This window comes from Elaeis guineensis, chromosome 4 (assembly GCF_000442705.2).
Source record: "Elaeis guineensis isolate ETL-2024a chromosome 4, EG11, whole genome shotgun sequence".
NCBI lineage: Eukaryota > Viridiplantae > Streptophyta > Magnoliopsida > Arecales > Arecaceae > Elaeis > Elaeis guineensis.
Genome location: NC_025996.2, coordinates 18,417,639 through 18,440,398, shown reverse-complemented (window position 1 = coordinate 18,440,398; position 22,760 = coordinate 18,417,639). Strand labels below are relative to the sequence as shown.

At 33.3% G+C, this 22,760-nt stretch overlaps 1 protein-coding gene across 1 annotated transcript; it reads left to right on the top strand.

Moving 5' to 3' along the window:
* Positions 1-8,422: 8,422 nt before the first annotated feature.
* LOC105043598 (pectinesterase 2-like) lies at positions 8,423-10,450 on the top strand. Its single transcript, XM_010921181.4, has 2 exons — positions 8,423-9,413; positions 9,495-10,450. Exons 1-2 carry the CDS (start codon positions 8,504-8,506, stop codon positions 10,181-10,183), a joined length of 1,599 nt encoding a protein of 532 aa, XP_010919483.2. The 5' UTR covers positions 8,423-8,503; the 3' UTR covers positions 10,184-10,450.
* The last annotated feature ends 12,310 nt before the right edge of the window (positions 10,451-22,760 follow it).

The window sequence follows — 22,760 nt, the reverse complement described above, 5'->3', positions numbered from 1 at the left end:
TCGACTCACAGAGTGTGGCAGCCAAAAATTTTGCGTGCCGTTAAACTCTTTTAGCCATGAGTCGATTAATGGGGTCGACTAAAAAATATAAATCTATTTTTCTTAGAAAATACGCTTCCAAAAATATTGAAATTGTCTCTAATAGATTACACATCTTTTGTTCTTGCTTTTGAGACTTCAGAATCATATCTGATAAAATTATGATTTTTTTTCTTCATTTTTTAACTTTTTAATGTATTTATTTTTTGATCAAAATTTAATTCAAATTAAAAATTTTTAAGTCACATTTATAAAATATCCGAAAAAACAAATTGTAATTAATTTAATTACATTTTATTATTTTATGAAATATTTTTTTTATAATTTTTATAATTATAATTTTTATTTTTAATTTTCTTCCACTTTTATTTTTTTGACATTCTATTACGTATTTTTTTCTTCATTTAAAATATTTTTTAAATATTAATATTTAAATTAATTTAGTTATTTAAAATATTATTTTTAATTTCAATTATAATTTTAATTCTTATTTCTTAAAATTAAAAATTATAAACTTTGTTCTTCAATTACAATTAGAATTTTTATTTTTTTTCAATTCTTTATCTTTTTATGAAATTTTTTTAGGCGATTTTTATATTTTATTTAAAATATTTTTTAATTAAATTAATTTTAATTTGAAAAATTAATTTTAAAAAATATTTTTATTTCACTTAATCTTTAAAATTTTATTTTTTAAAAAATTTAAATTTAGAATTCTTATTTTTTATGACTTTTTAAAAATTTTAACTTTTTAACTTTTCATCATTTTTTAACTTTTTAATGTATTTCTTTTTTTATCAAAAATTAATTCAAATTTAATTTTTTTAAGTCACATTTATAAAATACCTTAAAAAAGATCGAGAAGGAGAAGAGAGAAGGGAGAAGGAGAAGAGGGAGAAGGGAGAAGGAGGGGAGAAGGAAGAAGAGGGGAAAAAGGGTATGGGGAGTGGAAAATGCCATTCCCTATGGCGTTTTCTCCTTTTTTTTTTTTTAATTTTTTTAATTATGTATTTATAATCTTTTAATAAATAAATTAAATTAAATAAAGAAAATAATAATTTAAATGATAATTTTTAATTTAAATTAATATTAAATTTCTTTAAATTAATAATTACAATTCCTATTTTATTATTATTTTATTATTTTTTTTATGATACTTTTTTTATTTATTTTAAAATAGTTATCATTTGAAATTATAATTTCAGTTTTCTTTCATTTTTTTTTTAGTATTCTATTACGTATTCTTTTTCTTTAATTAAAAAAATATTATTTTTTCTAAAGTTCAATTTACAAAATTTTTTTTCCATATTTTTCCTCATTTTTTAACTTTACACTGTATTTATTTTTTGATCAAAATTTAATTCAAATTAAATTTTAAATTTTCCTCCCATTTTTTTTTCTTTATTTAAAATATTTTTTAAATAATAATGTTTAAATTAATTTAGTTATTTAAAATATTATTTTAAATTTCAATTACAATTTTAATTCTTATTTCTTAAAATTAAAAATTATAAACTTTGTTCTTCAATTACAATTACAATTTCTATTTTTTTCAATTCTTTATCTTTTTATGAAATTTTTTAAGATATTTTTAAATTTTATTTGAAAATTTTTTTAATTAAATAAATTTTAATTTTATAAATTACATTAAAAAAATATTTTTATTTCAATTAAACTTTAATTTTTTTTAATTTTTAATTTATAATCTTTATTTTTTGTGACTTTTTAAAAATTTTCACTTTTTAACTTTTTAACTTTTCCTCATTCTTTTAAACTTTTTAATGTATTTCTTTTTTATCAAAATTTAATTCAAATTTAATTTTTTTAAGTCACATTTATAAAATACCCTAAAAAAGAAATTATAATTAATTTAATTTAATTTTTTTCTTTTATGATATATTTTTTCTAATCTAATTTATAATTTTTATAATTTTAAATTTTAATTTTAGTTTTTTTCATTTTTATCTTTTTGATATTCTATTACGTATTTTTTTGGTTTTATTTATAATATTTTTTAAAAATTTATATTTAAATTAATTTAGTTATTTAAAATATAATTTTAATTTCATTTACATTTATAATTCTTATTTCTTAAAATTAAAAATTATAAAGTTTGTTATTCAATTACAATTATAATTTCTATTTTTTTTTCAATTCTTTATATTTTTATAAAAATTTTTAGTCTATTTTTCAATTTTTTTTGAATCTTTTTTAAATTAATTATTTTTAATTTGAGAAAGTAATTTGAAATAATATTTTAATTTCAATTAATCTTTAAATTTTTATTTTTTTTAATTTTTACATTATAATTTTTTTTTAAATTTTTAAATTTATAATTTTTGAATGATGTTTTTCAATTAAATTTCATATTTTTATTTCTTTCATATTTCTTTCTCTTTTTTTTATTTTCTATGATAATTTTTTTTTATTTCTTAAGATTTTTTTTGACATCTTTTAAAAAATATTTTTAATAAAAATTCTAAATTAATTTTTTTAATGAATTACAAATTCAAATCTTTATATTTTTAATTTCAATCAAAATTATAATTATAATTTATTAATTAATTTCAAATTTTAAAAAACTAATTTTCTCATTTTTTCACGATTTTTTCCCTTTTTTTTTGTGGAAAAATTTGAAAACACCATTTTTAATGGCGTTTTTAAAAACGCCATTAAAAATGGCGTTTTTAAAGACGCCATTCAAAATGGCGTTTTTAAAGACGCCATTCCAAATGGCGTTTCTTCCTTTTTTTTTTTTTTTTTTTTGGGACGACGACACCGTGGAAAAGGGGGGTGACGTGGAAGGGGAAAAAATGCCATTCAAAATGACGTTTTTTCCTTTTGCATTAGTTTGATAAATAAGTTTCGTTTTGATATATTTTGGTATTTAAATTTTTTTTTTAAATTATTTTAGAAAAGAGCTCTAATAAGAGAACTTCACTGATAAGCACAACAGCATATTACAAAAAAACCATGTGAAATGAAGTAGCCCGTGTAGAAGATCTTGAAACAAGAGCCTCTTTAATAGGCTCGGCATGAAGACACTGTAAGATCGATACCAAATAGAAGCCATGCAAGGAAAATGATGCTTTGGAACCAGGGCCGGTCCTGACATTTTTAGACTTAGGGCTAAATGAAAAAATGAGACATTCTCTATTAAAAATTAACATACTTTAAATATTAATTATCGTTGAAAATTAATCTACGTGCAATAATTTTTTATAGATATATTCGTTAAGCAGTGTATAAAATCTATCATTAACTTATTTAATTATTTTCTTGTTATAATATTGTAGAAAGCCATCCTTGCACCCTATTGGAATATCAATACAAGGTTTAAGCCTGGGGCCTGGGGCGGTCGCTCAGTTTGACCTGCCCAGAGCCGGCCTTGTTTGAACCCTATGTGTATTGAAGCTTATAAGTGAAGGCAGAAGATCTACTCCATCAATTCGAGAAAGGAATAGCCCGGTGCCGAAATAGTTGAATGCCTTGTGAGCCTGTATCTCTATAATGGAAGTAAGTATAGCAAGAAGTTTGAGGCTAAGAAAACCATCCAAAATATTCCAGCTGGAAGAATTGTAGGAATAGGAAGTGAACATTAGTACGTATATATAAAACCTGCAAGAGAAAGGCGTTAGAGATGACACTTCATTCATTCATTCTATTTCTTTTTTCTGTTTCAACTTTTTTTATTTTCCTTATTTTTCTTTATTTTCCTTTCATTTTTAATAAATAAAAATGATTATCAACTCACTATTTCTCACAAGTGCATCCTCCCGTCTTGCAATGGTGAGCATTAAGCTACAATACGGACCTCTGTTCTATTGACATAAAATAAAGACACACAGGGTAGCAACATTTTTTTTTTTTTTTAGAGAGAAGGGTAGCAACAATGTTGTAGCAAGGATGATGCTATGAATGTGCAGGTCATCGTTAAAAAAAAGTTCATCTTGTTGACATGGCATAGGGGATCGATGCAATCCACTGGGGCTGATCAAATAACAAGAAGCCAAGCCAGCACAATATTATCAAGAGAAACTTTGGGTGTTCGGTTCCACCCTCTGCAATTTGCTTGCAGTATATTATAATCAAAATAATTCAATCTAATTTGATCCAATTGGCATGGCTTCTCAAGAAATGTCTAACTATAAAATTAAAAAAAAAAAAGGAAAAAATGATTTAGACATCCCATCATATGTTGTATGGTTGCATGACACCTACAAAATCAACTGCACGACCAAACCAACAACATCATTCTAACTCTAGATCATCCATAGAATGGTAAAACTACATTAGATTAGGCTGCACCTTGGTACATTTTAAGGCTTAAAGGCGCATGATTTTGACTCACCCAAACATGATGATTCTAGCCCAACTTTAGCCATCAAAAATGGCTCATTGAAATTTAGAGGATATATCATTTCTACATTTAGAAATGCTGTATGCTTCTTGTATTTATGCTAACCAACCATGCATCAGACAACAGAAATGGAACATAGAACTAAGATATTAAGTACTTGTCTATATAAATTTCCAGATAAGCATAAAAGATATTCTACTTTTTTTAATAACGCTATTTCATTGTTGGATAAAAAAATTAAGATCACCATGCTTTTATTCCTCCCCATATGTCCACTCCACTATCGATATTCCTATATTTGTGAAATATGTCCGCACATAAGTTCGTTCTTCGTTGTAGGGTAAATGAAGGAGAAGCATACCTTCCATGACTATGAGGGCTAAAAAATTTCTAATGGCAAGATGGAAAGTACACATGTTTGTAAATATAAAATCAAAAAAAAATCATGAAAGAAGATTTGGACTTCCCATTATATGTTGTAGTACAGTTGTATTATTAAACCTATAAAAGCAGCCATATAATTAAACTAACAACATCATTCTAACTCTAGATCATCCATAATCGCACCATATTAGAGCTGCACCTTGATACATTCACCTAAAGATGCATAATTCTGACTCACTCAAACTGTCGTGACTCTCGCCCAACTCTAGCCATCAAAATGGTTAATTGAAATCTAGAATGTGTATCATATATGAAATGCTTCTTATATGGAGGCCAACTAAATATACATTAACCAACATGGAGCATGTAGGACTAAGATATTAGGTATTTGGCTTGAAAAATTTTCAGATAAGCATAAAAGTTATTCTACTTATTTAATGATATTGTTTCATTATTGGATCCATAGAGGAAGGGTTAATTTGAACCTTCAAGCTACTCCAGCTGCGACATAACTACTGAATAGAAAATTTGTCAGAAATATTTTGGAGGCTTTGCAAATCTCCATTCACCAAAACTTGGCCATATGGAAAATAAAGTGGAACACCCCCATGCAAGAGGTCTTCTCCTCATTATATAAGATAATTTTAAATGACAAGGAAAACGAACTTGTTAGCCCAAGTCAATCAAATATTTGTGATATCATTGAAGAAAATATGCTGAATGAAACCTTTAAGGTGCATTTGTTTGTTACAACAAAGATTTCTCAACTATTGTATGATTCTCAAGTTTAATTGCCTAATGTTCTCTTGTTTGTTAATTTTATTATTTATATGTATTTATAGTGTGTGCATATATAGATATGTATACATGTAAAACAATCCATGGTAGGTGAAACAACCTCCCTGTAAATCATCGTTCTGAAACTTGCATATTCCTTGCATGTTGCTCTACCTCCCTCCCTCTCATGCAAAGGCTTGAAAGATAACATCAATGGTCTCTTAGTTTGAGTGTCCTCCCATTGGAGGATCTAGATCACATCGTGAACATATATAGTTAACATTCTACTACTTTCCCGAGCCCTCATATTCCTGATGCTCGAGTGCCAATATGGCCAATCTACCTTTTGGACATTCAATTCTCAAAGTGCAAATTTAAATATGTGATTGGGAATCCTCTTAAATGACCCTATATGTCTCCAATAATCCCCATAAAATAATGATTGTTCTTTTGAGAGATTACTTGTCAAGGCTTGTAAATTAATTTAGAAGACAGATCTCATAGTAATCATTAATTTTGTAATGCTGAATCACATACATATTTTTTCCCATTCCATAATAGCATAGGCTTTTGAGATCAAATGGTTGATGAACACTATTGAAATTAATAATATTTCATTGAGAAAATTTTTCTATTATGTTGGACAAAAAATACCATTCATACCGAGAAATTATAGGTTTTTAAACTTAGTTGGGTCTAAAGGTAAGTAAAAAGTCAACAAATAAAAGGGCATAACATACAATTGGACAACTCAAGCATATCATACAATTGGACAGTACAGCGCAAGCATATCATACAATTCATGAAAAAAATAATTATTTAAAGTTTAAGATGCTAAGAGAGTACATCATACAATTTGTCAATGCAAGTTCAGAATGCAATCTAGTGCACCTTATAGAATTTCTCAACATATACCCTGTAGAATTTCCCAATATATACATATATACTACTAAATTACTTCATAAATATGATTCATCTACTACAGGAATCGGTGTCTTTATTGTTTAAAATGACAAATTAATCCCCCCTGCCGGTCATATAGACATCTAAAACCTAAATTGACGAGTCACAGAGCAAAGTTTTGATCTATATCTAATAATTATTGAGGACGAAGCCTTGATCAAGTTACATAAAAAATCATTTAACAATTCTTACTCATATGTCACCCTCATTTCAGCTAGGGTTTCTCCCATCCTGGTTTTCAAAAAATTCATGTCTAACAATATTTACCCATAGTCACGGGGGAGTAGTTTTATATGAATTTGTGGAGTAGTTTTATATGAATTTGTGATCCTCAATTTGGTGAAAACCAGAAAAGAGCCAAGGGGTACTTATTTGCATGGACAAAATGTGTCATACTACAAGAAGATTAGTGTAACTTATAGAATTTTTTTTGTAATATATAAAGATCGTTTTGCTGAATTGCCAAGCCAAATATTACGTAGGCCTAGGAAACTTTTAGTGTACACTTAAACCAATCACCTAGGGCATTGTCCAAGCTAGAAATATGCTTTGTTTATTAATCCATAATTCTTTTTTACAGTTTGTCATTCTTTGCTTTTTTTCTTTTTTTTTCTTTTGCTTAACAGCAACTAAACCGGCCAAGCTGTCATTGTTAGCTGGAGATTGAAGAAAGATAAGGGGGAATTGTGCAAATGGTTCTGGTCATTGCTTAGAGTTACCTCGTGTTGGCTGCGTAGACAATACACCATGTGAGCCGTCCACACTGGGACACTGTTCCCGAGGCTAATAACTTCATCAATTTATTTTCTTTGGGGATAAATCAAAATTTATCCATACCTAACCATGCATGCTTAGCGAAGTCTTGCTTCTGTACCAACTCGCGTTCGATGGCATCGATGAAGCTGCCAGCAGGTCACGCCTTTCATTGGCGGGCCGTTTCTTCTGTCTGACTTCCGAACCACGTTGTTCGGCGGCCAGCTTGCCTTCCGTTTCACTTCGCGGGAAAAACCGCATCGTTGGAAGACCAGCTGTGCATGCACCGCGGACAAGGCTCCTGCAGCCTCAAGACTCGTCCGCATATTATAAGAGCAGCGTCAACGGTGCCGTTAGTACGTCGTACGAGCTTAACCTGCAAGGATGAAGGCTGAAGAGGGTTCGAAACAAAGCTATCCATCTCAACAAGATACATATCACGTGCACCAACATAACATGACTGTGCAAACATATGATAAATGAGATCCATAGAAAAGAGATAAAATGATTGATGTAATGTACCGTCATTGATGCATGTGATATAGATTGTAATTTTTTCCAAGTGCTTATGTCTATTTCGACATGTTTGTGCTAATTTTGGTGCCCTATGTATAGACCCATGCAGTTTGATTATGTCTCAATGGAAGAAATGAATAGGAGAATTGAGGGGCATGGTGGATCTTAATATCTATATTTGACAAATGATGCAATAAAATTGATGACGCATATATATTGATATATATATAAATAATTATTTAATTGAAAATGAATATAAATGTATAACATGAACCTCAAAATACGCGGTGCAGTGCATCATGATTCATTAAATCTCTGACCTCGCCAAAAATAAGGAAGGATACTAGACTTTTAGCTTTCACATTGGAGTTGGATTAGATCGAGAAGTTATGCTGAAATTTCATTCAAATGTCAACTACTTGATCGAGCTTAAAATAATCATTCGACCCCTGCCTGACCGTTGATAGCGGATCACAACCTGACTCATTGAGTCCATCCCCTAGGCTCCGTCTCATTTTCGGTGCAAGTTGACCAACCACTATTGCACCCCTACGTACAAGTGTATAATAATCAAATCAAATTCTTCCTCTCAGCAATCCTTTCCCTGATTCAAAACACTATCTGCCTCTTTCCCACGCAATATAAAGACTGACATCGTCTACTTTATAAAGCCCGCAAACCCCAAGCCTCCATATATCCTCTCCTTCTCATATGCCTCGTCCCACTCCCTCATCATCAACCATGCATCTCATCCGATCATTCCTACCATTACTCACTCTCATTTTCTCTCTCCCATCTCTTTCCCTCTCCTCCCCCGACTTCAAACCCGTCGAATGGTGGTGCCACAACACTCCCCACCCAGGGGCCTGCCGCTACTATCTGGCCTACCCCAAACCCCCAGAACAACCCAAGGACGAAGACCAATTCTTCAAGCTCCACCTCCAGGTCACCTACGACCTCACCGCCCGCGCCGTGAGCCACCTCGGCAGCCTCGGACGTCGGTGCGGCACGAAGCCCGAGAAGAAGGCCTGGGTCGACTGCTGGAAGCTCTACGGCAACACCGTCCTCCAGCTCAACCGCACCCTCCACCACCCCAAGTCCACCTTCACCGCCCTCGACTCCCAGACCTGGCTCAGTGCCAGCCTCACAAACCTCGAGACCTGCCGCAAGGGCTTCTCTGACCTGGGCGCCTCCACAGAGATCATCCACCCAGTCATGCACTACAACCTCTCCGACCTCATCAGCAACTGCCTCGCCATCAACCAGCCCAATGCCACCACCAAAAGCACCGCCACCCTCGACGCCCCGAGCTTCACAACGACCGCCAACCGGAAGCTACTACAACTTTCATCTCGGCCCAATTTCATCGTGGCACAAGACGGCTCCGGCAACTTCCGGACTATCCAAGGGGCTCTTGATGCCGCTACGGCGTTGCGGTCTAGCACAACGAGCGGGGGCAGGATAGTGATTCAAGTGAAGGCGGGAGTGTATAATGAGCACTTACAGGTACTGAGCAGTCTGAGTGATCTCACCATGGTCGGCGATGGCAAGGGGAAGACAATAATTACCGGGAGCCGGAGCGTGGCTTCAGGCTTCACCACCTTTAGCTCCGCAACTTTCAGTAAGATTTGAACCTTTCGTTCCTTCCTAACTTTAGCAGTAGCTTCAGCGCCGTCATGACTGACCATTGCATAATATGTAGGTGTGTTTGGCGATGGATTTATAGCTAGAGACATCACATTTCGCAACACATTCGGTCCAGGATCTCAAGCAGTGGCGCTGTTATCAGGATCCGATCGATCGGTATTTTATCGATGCAGCATCGAAGGATACCAAGACACTCTCTGTGTCTTCACTCAGAGGCAATTCTACCGAGAATGCGACATCTACGGCACCGTCGACTTCATCTTCGGCAACGCGGCGGTGGTGCTCCAGAACTGCAACATTTTCGCCAGAAGGCCACGGCAGGGCGAGGCAAACGTGATCACTGCACAGGGCCGGACCGACCCGAACCAAAACACCGGCATCGTGATCCACTCCTCCACCATCAGCCCGGCGGCCGAACTCCTGGCGGTGCGCGGAACGGTCAGCTCATACCTCGGCCGGCCATGGCAGCAATACTCGAGGACTGTGTACCTCCGGAACTCCATCGATAGCATCATCGATCCAGCCGGGTGGCTGCCGTTCAACGGCAATTTTGCATTGAATACACTGTACTATGCCGAGTTCGGGAACACCGGGCCGGGGTCGACGCTGTCGGGGCGAGTGAGGTGGCTGGGGTACCACGTGATCTCGCGGCCGGCGTTGGTGAGGCAGTTCAGTGTGGGGCGGTTCATAGCCGGCAGGCAGTGGATACCGTCGACCGGCGTGCCGTTTAATGCACTTATTTGATTATAACAAGTCTAGACGGCGATAGCTATTAGTTTATAGCTAGGAAAGTTGGCAGCGTTGAACTGGAGATTAGTGAAAGGAGACTTCCTCCTCTCATCATTCATAGTTTTACTCAATTCATTTGGAAAGTTGGGAGCGTTTAATCGATTTATTTGGGTGGGCGTGCCATGTGTCCACAAGTTCTACTGTTTTTATTGTAACAAAACGATATTCATAATACTAAATGGTATGGCGTCAGTCAGACTTTTAGACAGCTTAGACTTTTAACGACATAGTTTTACTGAATTGATTTGGAAAGTTGGAAGCGTTTACTCTATTTATTTGGTCGGGCGTGCCATGTGTCCGCAAGTTCTCGTGTTTTTATTGTAACAAAACGACATTCGTAATACTAAATGGTATGGCGTCAGACTTTTAGACAACTTGGACATTTACAAATATAGTATTAACCGAGGTCATTACTTAATAATTTAGATTGCCGCTGTGCTTTTACCTCACTTCTTTTTCCATATGGTTATCTGATTTCTAAGTCTAGATCTTAGAATCTACTAGCCTATAATCCACACAATATATGAAGTATGATTTTTTTTTCTTTCTTTCAAATTAATTTTGTAGTATATAAGATACTTGATATAAATATGCTCATAGTAGGCATGTTTATTTAAAAAATATTAGAAGATAAAATTATTTTATAAGTATTTTATAATTTTTAAAAAAATTTTCGTAGATAATGTGAGCGAGGGGAGGGCAGAAATAGCACTCTATTCTGTTGGAATAGTATAATATGTTATCTAATTGTTTAAATGATGTTAGATTAGTAAGAAACTTTGATGGTTGATGTATCTGTATATCAATTTCTTTGAAAGGATATTATTTTTAAAAAATATAAAAAGTTAAATATAAATTTTTAATTTTTAATATATATATATATATAAAACGGGGTGTTCTGATTTGGTTGGCCAATACTTTGTAGTTTAGGCTATCGCTTTAGTCCTACCCCCCCGCCCTTTTTTTTTTCTTCTGCCAAATGGGTGCTCAGATCTCTAAGTCTGGATCTGAGAATCTACTGCCGCCAAAGTCAGCATTCAGCAGTCGCAGTTCTAGGAGATCTCCAGGGGGACGCATGGCTTGAGTGCATTGGCTTTTTGTTTATTAATTAAGTTTTCAGAGGGGATTTGAGGGATAGATTTCCGGGTCTAAGGATTTGAGCCGGAGAATTTAATGTGCGCCTCGCTCGGCGGATCCGCTCCCCTTGGATCTGCTGCCCGCTTGCTTGGCGTCAACTGTATCGTGACAAGAGCTGGGTCTGCCATTGTTCAAGTGAAGACACCATCAGGGCACGTGTTCCCGGACCCAATTACCAAACGAGTCTGTTAATACAAAAAAAAAAGAAAAAAGAAAAAAGAAAAAAAAAAGATAGAACGAGTCCGTTAATATGTGACAGATGGTTCCATTCAATGGATATCTCCCGGAAAAAAAAAAAAAAAGTTACGAAGCTAATCTACACACAACCCCTCTTAAGCATCAGGAGATCATCTAATCTACAGTATTATTCATCTTTTATATATATATATAAAATAGATGATTACATCAACCTGATGCGAGAGTAGTTTAAAAAGTCAAGATACATAAAATTTCGCATGATCTATGGGCAATCATCACTAGGCTTCTATAGCCAGTCATCGGAATGGTTAGTAACAAAAACTGCCATCCAATCTGTTGTAGTATTCATTTTTCGAAAGACATACCAGATTCACACCGCAACAGCTAGGCGAAGGACAGGCCAAACATCCCGAATGAGTGGATGAATTTCGAACTGCGTGGTGCCTTCTTGAATTTAAGAAATAACAGTAGCAGAGTCACCTTCTAGAAAAATCTTCTCCACATGAAGCTGCTGCCTGGCAAAGGTGACATCCATCCAAGCTGTATGAAGCTCTACCATCGAAACTGAAGACTCAAAAAGATGAGATCCACCAGCCACCAAAAGTCTGCCGTCCGGACCGCAGATGACAAAGCTTGCACCGTCCCTTCCAGCTCGGATACTACTATCAAAGTTCACCTTGACAAACTTTGAAGATGAGGGCTCCCAAGAAATGGATAGAACCTTTCGGATCGTTGCCGAGGCAGCCAGGGAGCTCTAGAGTTCATATGTGTCTCGGGATAGAGTAACAGCATCAAAGTGACAGTACTTTTGAACTAAACAGACTTCTCTCTCAAGAATCCGACGAGCAGGAATCACCTCACCATCAAACACAAGACTGTTTCGAGACAGCCAAATCTGCTAAGCAATATAAACCATCTGCCCACCATCCATAGCCGTCTGGTCAACCACACTCTGACGGATCAAGCCAAGGAAAGAAATCAACCAAGGATTAGTACTCGCCTCCCACGAAGAACTGTCCGCCTATCTCCAAATGCTCCTCCCCCTAGGGCATCGTAGGACAGTGTGCTCCGCAGACTCGTCCTCTATGCCATAGATCGAACACACTGGTTGAACCTCTATGCCCCTCTCCCTGAGAGATGTCCGAGTAGGGAGACGGTCCCGGGCAAGTTTTCAGAGAAAAATATGAACCCTCGGATGAGCGGCAACTCTCCAAATCCAGACAGTCTCAATTCGTCTAAAGGGTATCGGGCTGTACAATTGAAAAAGGTCCCTCAATGGAACCCTCAAGCAGCAGGAATATCTCCAGACCCTCACATCTTGTGTAAGGTGTACAGGAATCGAGATGGTAAGGATCCTCTCCGCCAGTAGCTATCCAAAAAATCGGGTGATCTCCTATGCTCTCCAGCTGCAAGTATCAATAGTGATGAGGTCAAACACCCTCATGTGATCCTCCACCTCGATGCTAAAAAGAGTCGACCGACGAGATAAAAGAATGCTCGAAATCTAGGTGTCCTGGATCACCCCCACCGAACGACCATCACCCACCAAGCACCAGATCTGATTCATGACATTAGGCCTCCGAACATAAATCTCACACCAGATGAAAGAACAGTCTCGGGTAGGCTAGATGATAGTCCTGTGGCTCCACCTACCATAGCGAACTCTCATCACCATGCTCTACAAGTAATCTGGCTAGATCAGAAATCTGGCCGCATGTCTGGCAAGCAGAACCTCCTTCCTCATCAATAAGAAATAAATTCCCATGCCATCATCCCGCATGGGCTGACATATCACCTCCCAGGACAGTCAATGGATTCGATGACGATCACAGCCAGATCCCCACAGAAAGTTGTGAAACTACTGCTCTAGCCCCCTGATACAAGCAACGGGGACAACCGTGTGGGCCAATAAATAAATCAAAATAGAGCTAAGCACTAATCTTACCAAGATCGTCTTGCCTATGAAGGAAAAGGTGGTGGCCTGCCATCCCTAAAGATGCTCCTGAATCCACTGCTCTAGGGGTCTACACTCAATCTGCCGTAAACGATGCCCTGTGATCGAAACTCTGAGATAGATCAACGACCCAGATTGCTCTGAAATCCCTAGGAGCTACCTGATCATCAATCTATCATGGGCCTTCATCCTCAGGCTAAAGATAACAGCAAACTTCTGAATATGTCTGACTGTGGAGACACACCCTCCAAGCACCATAAAGACCATGCAATAGTAGATGAGCACATTGGTCCCCCGCTAACCTTAGATCCAGTTGGTGACGGTGTATGAATCATCCTTTAGGAGTAGATGGTAAGCTAATAGGACTTGCCTCGCATGGATAACCCCTGCCTAGATTAATCTTAGCTCTACTCTAGGCATCAAAACATTAAATATCTAACATTCAGTACAACAAAAATGATTTTTTTGTGACAAATTGCTTGTGATATTTCTTATTATATGTCATTTAATTCTTTTTTTTACTGCATTTTGATAAAAATGATGCTATCTTTCAATAAATATTTTTTATTAATGATACTTTATTATAAATGCTATTACAAATTTGTATTTTACAGCATATAACTTGAAGTGCCGAAAACCAAAACTGCTATTATGACATCTAATTAATATGTCGATAAATAATATCATAATTTATGAAATTTTACAAAAATTATTGTAAAATCTTAAATTATTAATTTTTATATGGAGCTTAATTTAGTATTACCGATTTCATAAAATATGTTATTATACATACATACATACATACATATATACATATATATATATAATATATATATATATATATATATATTCTTAGCATTAGTTATTTAATAATACAAATTATCTTAATTAATTAAATAAATTATTTTTATATATTAATAATATAAATTATAGTTTAGTAGTTGAAAGCTTGCCATTTAAATAAGAGATCATTTGTTTGAATCTTTTTTTAATTATAGAAAGTGTATTTTATTTTTTGATAATTTTAACGGTATGTAAAAATGCTGGCATTAAAATATTAAAGACACTTACATGTAACAAAATTGAAACTTTAAGGGCACTTACATATATTGTTAAAATAAGAATTTTGATCAATATTTTTTAAAAAATATTGATAATTAATTACCAACATCATTTTAAGACAATACCTAAAAAAATATCACAAAAATATCGATAAAAATATTTGTAGTATTCTTTTTGACTTATAGTGATTTTTAAAAATATTGCTAATGATTATTTTTGTCGTACTGATCCTCCAACCGTCATCAGTTTGAAGTTAAGATCTTTAATGAAAAAATTAGATCCGCCTCACCCCCATTCCTCTAGCTATCGAAATTGACTTTAAAGAAATCGGGGTGTTGGAGCTCCTAGGTGATATAAACCATTCAAGGAGCAAAAGAGAGGGCCCAAGTGTCCTAAGCCGTCCCAATCTCTCTGATCAATTTTGGATGATTTCATCAGCTTGTATATCAGCTCTCTCCATAATAAATCCCATTGATAAATTAGTTCTCGAGATATTTCGGATCAATCAGATGCCATAAACATTATACACTATATGGATGGCCCCGGCCATAGGCACACTTGCGCTTCTCCTTAGATAAGGATATTGGAAGGAAATTATCTTGGACAGCAGCAAGATATTTATTTATTAGTTACTTTTCAGATTTAGAGAGGGTAAAACCTAATTAAAGGGTAGCAATGAAAAAAATAAGCATATGCCAGCAAAATAAAAAAAAAAAAGACAATGGCATTTTGGCAGAGATGATTTCAGAAGACGAAAAGCAAAAAAAAAAAGAATTTCATAAAAAAAGTTTGAAAGTGATTTGATGTCAATGAGAAACTAATATGGTATGAAAAAAGTATTGTAGACACTTGTCTTACTGTATGAGTTAGAGGTTGGATCCTCATCGATTTGGGGACTTCAAGAGTCATGTGTCAATATATTGACAACATCTATTCTATACATTAAGCGCACCCCTGCGCTCTCTCGGTGCGCCATGTGTCGAGCTGTGGATGTTTTTTTTTTCTTTCTCTCATTCTTAAACTTCGAACCTCTCCCGACCCCTCTCGAAGCTTTCAGACCCCTCACGAATGCTAGCTTCATCCCAGTCCCGCTCTCCTCCCTGCCATGTTTCCTCGATCTCCGCCATCTCCAGTCGGTCTAAAATCTTCTTTAGGCACTCTCTTCTTCTCTTTCGGCAAACATAGATCCTGATTGCATCCTCCCCTCTCTCTCTCTCTAGAAACCCCGAGGCTGGCTATGGCATCCTCCTAGCCCTTCCCCTCTGGCACCTCGCCTCCCCATCCTGGCTTCAACCCCAACCCTAGCCCCAACCCTAACCCCTCCTCTGGCGCCGACACACTCCAAAATCTCTATATCAGCTACCCCTCATCGTCCATTGCCGTCCCCAGTGCTGCTGCCGCCCCTCCTTTCTCCTCTCCTGCCTCTCGTCTGGCTTTCTTCTTGCCTCCACCAACATCTTCCATCCATGCCATCCCCCCTTTACCTCCCAACCCTATCCCTCATCCGGCCCCATCACCAGCAATGGCCCCTTGACCTTCGGATTCGGCACCCCCAGTTTTCCTCCACCACCCCCTGCTGCCCAATAGCCGCCCCTATGTCCGCACCAATCTCGATTAGAGCCCCTTCCCCTTTCGTTGCCCCTCCCCAGACCCAAGTCGCTTGGTCGTTCTCCAGTAGCTCTCTGTCTGGATCTCCACCGTTTCCTTCCTCTCCATCGTCAACGGCATCATCTTTCTCCTCCAATCTCCCTCAGATGCTTTCTTTCCCATAGATCTTCCTTAGGTATTGAGGACCACCCTCGATCTCATCGTGCGTTGCCCTCACCCCTTGCTCCCCTCCCCTCTCTCTCCCTTCTTTGTCGCCACTCACCGTCTCTGCGATCGCACCCGGATGGCATCCACTTTTGATGCTCTCATCCCCTCTGGTCGTCTTTCTAGTATCTCTGCCTATGGTGGCCTAAGTCGCTCTCAAAGAATCTCTTGAGATCGAGGATTTCCATGAGTATCTTAGTCGAATTTTAAATGTCTGCCATCAATAATATCCTCTTCCAAGACTGCAAACCCTCCTATGCCTTTCTTTTCCCCATTCAGGTATTCCGATTCTAAATCATAAGATCTTGATCTTTTCTTTGATTTCTCGACATTCCAATGTTGTTCTCTTTTCTTTTCTTTTCTTTGCTTTAGTTTTGTTTGGAAGTCTTTTGAGAGATTTTGGATTAATTGATGACTATTTCAATTTTTGTTTGATTATTTTTATTGGAAATTCTTGAATTGGCCCGAGTGGAATTTATATTTGAATGTTAGCATTTCTAGGTCATTAGGTAAGGAACTAAGGATTGTTGTAAATTTTAGATAATTATTTTGGAATGTACTATTTATTTGATTGAAGATAATAGACAATTAGAGAAGGTTTCAAGTTTGATGGAGAAGGGTGAGAAGAGTTTTTTTTTTGTATTTTTATTTTTTTTAATAATTTTTAAGCTGAGACAAATTGCGAGTGTGATATTGAACTAGCAAGAAATAGCAAAGATGGCAACGTGATAACATTCACCAAATTCTGAAAGTGTGTTCAAAATAAATTTTCATATACTGTTTTATAACCCATTGAACCGAAACCTAATATCCAAATCTTATAACCCGTAACCCAAAATAAAGAGCCAAAATCCGTTACCTGCTAGCACAGACCCGAAAATCAAAGCCAATCCACCAATTAAAGGAAAAAAAATATTACCGAAACCTGTCAAATTGGTGAATTGATTTTTTTCTTCTTTTTCTCTATCTTTCATCCACTATCTTGCTGGATCAATGTTTCTTAAAGATCGAAGAAGGCTACTGTATTTGAAACATTAACCTTCTAAATATCTTTTCTCAAATGATGGTTTCTTCTAAGATTGGAAGGCTGTATCTTACAAACAGCAACCTCTTACGAACTGATGAGAAAAAGAATTAAAGAGAAAACTTGCAAAAAAGAGTATGATGTACATGCCCATGCCATACGACAGAGAGGACATTAGCATGTGCTCTTTTCTAACAAAAGTGTGACATCTATGCGCTCGCAATGGAGCGACATTCTCTATGTTCAGCTAAATCAACATCAACGTAAGTGTCCGCAGCTTACCTATATGGAAAACCAAGAGGAAGAAAAAATTAGGGCACATCAAATGCAAAGGGACATAATACAGGCATCCCTTACTCTTTAATTAGGGGATGGAGAGTTAGAGAAAAAAAGATTTCGAGGCTTTAAATGGAGGGAGAACGTTTTTGAAAAAAAAAAGATACAAAGAACACAATGGGCTATCTCATCACATCCTTTTGTTGGATCATGCTATATATATATGGGAAGCTTTAGATGATGATTCAAAAATAGAAAGATTTGGTGTTTGAAGAACTGAAGAAGAAAGATAAGTTTGATAGTATCTTTTCTAAATATTTTTTTTACTTTTTTTTATTGTTATTTTTTTTTATATTCAGTTAGTTTTTTTGACGATACAAAATTGAGAAGGGTGGTGTTCTGAGTATTCAGCAAGTAAAAAATTGAGGAAAGGTAAGTGCTATTTTTTTTTTTTTGATCCAAAATCTATTAAAATAGTGAACTAATTTTTTTCTCCTTTTTCTCTATCTTTCATTTACTATCTTACGGCATCAATGTTTCCTAAAGATCAGAGAAAACTGTTGCATTTGAAACATTAACCTTCTTAAAATTCTTTCTTAAATAACGGTTTCCTCTGAGATTGAAAGGCTGTGATCTTACAAATAGCAACCTCCTATGACCCTGATGAGCAAAAAATCAAATGTAAAATTTTTTAAATATTTTCAGTAAAATTCTCTTAACCCACTCAAGCTTTCAAATCCAGTAAACAATTCATAAATGAAAGCGGAGGGCTGCTGCAAGTGCAGCAGCAACCCTTTTAAAACTCCTTCAGATGATACTTTTAGACTATTAAATTGATGAGAGACTATTGCAGTTTAGCTAAAAAAATAAAGGACAGTGGAGGGCTATTGCATCCACAGCAGCAACCCCTCCAACATACTCTAAAATAATGTCACAAAAGTCAGAAAACTGAATAAACAAAAGAAGAAGAAAAATATTAAATCTCCCATCTTCGAATCCTTTCTGAGTAGTTCCCTGCCTTTCTCGCTGTCACCTCCTATGGATCTCCAGCGTCATCTTCCTCTCCATCATCACCATCTCTAGTCGGTCTCCATCACTGCCTTCCTCTCCATTGTCACCGGCATCGGCCTTCCCTTTTTAATCTTCCTTAGGTATTTTTTCAAATATATGCCAACCTCCGTCCTACTCTCCTCGCCGCCACCTCACATTGGGTTTCACTATCATCTTCCCCCATTGTCATCGGCATCGGCCTTTCCCTTTTATCTCCCTCAGGTGCATTCCTTTCCACAGATTTCTGAAAAAGAGAGAAATTGAATAGCCTACACGAAAAAAGATCTGGCCTTTTAGATTTTCTATCTTTCCTTTATTTTCATTGATTATTTCTGTCTTTTTTTGATTGTTGCTTTACTTTTTCTATTTGCAGGAGTGTCAATCAGGTGGGAGACTTAAAGCAGTCGAATAGAAAAATTTAGATCTATTTCAATCAGATGAGAGGCTTAGAGTAGATGAGACAACTCTTTCTCTCTCTCTTAATGAAATTTATTAAAATCTATTATTTTTTATAAATTATTTGTTACTATTATTTGATGGTTAATTTTTTTTTTATTATTTTGATGATGATTTGATTTTAAGATTAGACAATTTGGAGGTAATTAAATGATAAAAAAATTTTAATATAAATTTAATTTAATAATTATAGGTTCTTCTGCTATCTGAATGGATTTTTCAATAACAAAAATAATATTTATGGTATAGATATACTTTTTTATTAGAAAAAAAAGTGAGTTATAGCTATCTATTTTTTATGAATGATTTTATAGTTTTGAATCCATCTATTAAGTAAATATCTTTAAGAAAATATTTATTATATTTTTCTCCATATTAGTTTATTGATAAAAAAATTATAATATTTTTATTTTTTATTTTATTAAAATTTATTTTATTATATTATCTATTACTAGAGTAAATTAATTGAGTGATTTTTTTTTATATTTTTATGCGATTTTGTTGATTTGGTCATGTTTGCTCATGTCACTGAACCGTGCAATATTTGATCATTTAGATGATTCTTTTTCTCCTATTATATTCAGCTTTTGAAGTCAATTTAAATAAATTTTATGTTAAGATAAAAATATTATTCTAAACAGATATGATGTGCATGATATTAGACAGATTTAAAAAAATATACATATATATCATATTTTAGAATTTTGGATAAGATATTTTTAATTATTCTAGCTTCATAGCCCGAACTACGGATGTCCATCCTATAAATATTTTAAAATATATTCAAAATTTATTTTTAATTAGTTGTTTAAAATTTTTTTCAAGTAAATATTTGATTTTTTTTAATTATAATTACATAAATAGATATTATTGAAATTTTGTTAAGAAAAAAATTTGTAAGAAATCATCAACAAACTAGGATTACTTAAATCAATATCCAAATTTGAGGTTCAATACAGTATAACAAAGTTATCGACTGCACTCAATGGATGAGACTGTGAATCTCATTGTTATTTTTTTTGTTATTAATTATTTTATTATATTTCAATAATGTGTTACTATTTTTGTAGCTTTTGGTTTGTAGGAAAAATAAATTTTAAATCCATATAGAAAAAGGTTTTGCCTTTTAATTTTTTCATCTTTTCTTTGTGTTCGTTGATTTTTCCTATGTCTTGCCCTAATTTCTCCTTTACTTTTTTCATTTGTAGGAGTGTCAATCGGATGGGAGCCTCGGAGTGGCTGAATAGAAAAATTTAGATCCATCTCAATTGGATGGGAGGCATGAAGTAAAGAAGATAACTCTCTCTTCCTCTTAATTAAATTTATTAAAATTTATTATTTTTTATAGATTAATTTTTACTATTATTTGATAATTTAAAAAATTTATCATTATCTTGATATTACTTTGATTTCAAGATTGGATAGCTTAAAGGTAATTAAATGATAAAAAAATTATTAGTATAAATTTAATTTAATAATTATAGGTTCTCCTACTATCTCAATGGACTTTCCAACAATGAAAAAAATATTTATGATATAGATATTTTTTTTTGTTAGAAAAAGAAGTGGGTTATAGCTGTCTATTTTTCATGGATGATTTTGTAATTTTGAATCCATCTATTAAGTAAAAATCTTTAAGAAGGTATTCATTATATTTTATTCTATGTTAATTTATTGATAAATAAAAAAAATTATAAAATTTTTAATTTTTATATTGCTAAAATTTATTTTATTATATGATTTATTATTGGAGTAAGTTAATAGAGTAATTTTTTTTGATTTTTTCTTTACTTTTTTTGTTTCAGAAGTCTTAATTGAGTGAGAGGCTCGGAGCGACTGAATAGGAAAGTTTAGATCCATTTCAATCGATGGGAGGCATTGAGCAGAGGAGGTAACTCTCTTCCCTCAATAAAATTTATTAAAATTTATTATCTTTTATAGATTATTTTTTACTATTATTTGATAATTTAAAAAAATTGTTATTATCTTGATGTTACTTTGATTTCAAGATTGGACAGCTCGAAGATAATTGAATGATGATTAAAGAAAAGTTATTGGTATAAATTTAATTTAAAAATTATAGATTTATCTACTATCTCAATAGATTTTTTAACAATAAAAATAATATTTATAGTATAGATATATTTTTTTTGTTAAAAAAAGAAGTATGTTATAGCTATCTTTTTTTTGGATGATTTTATGATTTCGAATACATCTATTGAGTAGACATCTTTAAGAAGGTATTTATTACATTTTTCTCTATATTAGTTTAGTGATAAACAAAAAAATTATAAGATTTTTAATTTTTATTTTATTAAAATTTATTTTGTTATATTATCTATTATTGGAGTAATTTAATCGAGTGATTTTTTTTTCATATTTTTATGCGATTTTATTGATTTGATTATGTTTGCCTATATCTCTTAACTATGGAGTACTTGATCATTTAGATGATTTTTTTCCTATCATATTTAATTTTTTAAGTCAATTTAAATAGATTTTTAGGTCAAAATAAAAATATTATTCTAAACAAACATGATATGTATGATGTTAGGTAGATTTAAAAAAATATATATCAAATTTTAAAATTTTTGACAAGATATTTTTTTGTAATTCTAGCTTCATAACCTTAATTATGGGTATCCATCCTATAAATATTTTAAAATATATTTAAGATTTAATTTTAATTAGTTGCTCAAAATTTTTTCTATAAATATTGAATTTTTTTCTTAATTATAATTACATAAATGGATATTATTAAAATTTCATCAAGAAAAAAATTTAAAAAAAATTATCAAAAAATTAGGATTGCTTAAATCAATATACGAACTTGAAGTTTAATATAACATAACAAAGTTATCGACTAAACTCAGCAAGTGACACTGTGAATCTTATTATTATTTATTTATTATATTTTAAGAATACGTTACTATTTTTATAGTTTTTGATTTATAAAAAAATAAATTTTAAATCTATGCTGTTAAAGGTCTTGCCTTTTAATTTTCTATCTTTTCTATGTTTTTGTTGATTTTTTTGTATGTTTTTTCTCAATTTATTTCTTTACTTTTTTCATTCATAGGAGTCTCGATTGGGTGGGAGGTTTAGAGCAGTTGAATGGAAAAGTTTAGATCCATCTTAATTGGATGGGAGGGTTGGAGTGGCTGAGGTAACTCTCTCTTCCTCTTAATAAAATTTATTAAAATATATTAATTTTTATAGATTATTTTTTACTATTATTTAATAGTTTAAAAAATTTATTGTTATCTTTATACTATTTTAAAATTTAATTTTAAAATCAAAGATGAAGTTTTAGATAGACATGATACTTAGTGTCTTATACATGATGTATTTAGCTGTTTGTTCTGCTACTATTAAGTATCAATTATTTTATATTAAATAATTACATATTTTTTGAGAATAAAAATAGGATTAAGATAATTTTTAAAAAAATAAATTATATATTCTATAAAATAAATTATTATTATTATATTTTATTTTTTTATCATCATTTAAGCATGCTGCAAAATGTGGGTTGCGTGCTAGTGTCTTATGAAACCGCATGA

Excerpts from the sequence above, each read along its gene's own strand:
- LOC105043598 (XM_010921181.4), top strand. The coding sequence starts at position 8,504 with ATGCCTCGTCCCACTCCCTCATCATCAACCATGCATCTCATCCGATCA. Across the intron at positions 9,414-9,494 it reads CTTTAGCTCCGCAACTTTCA|GTGTGTTTGGCGATGGATTT; the intron begins GTAAGATTTGAA and ends CATAATATGTAG.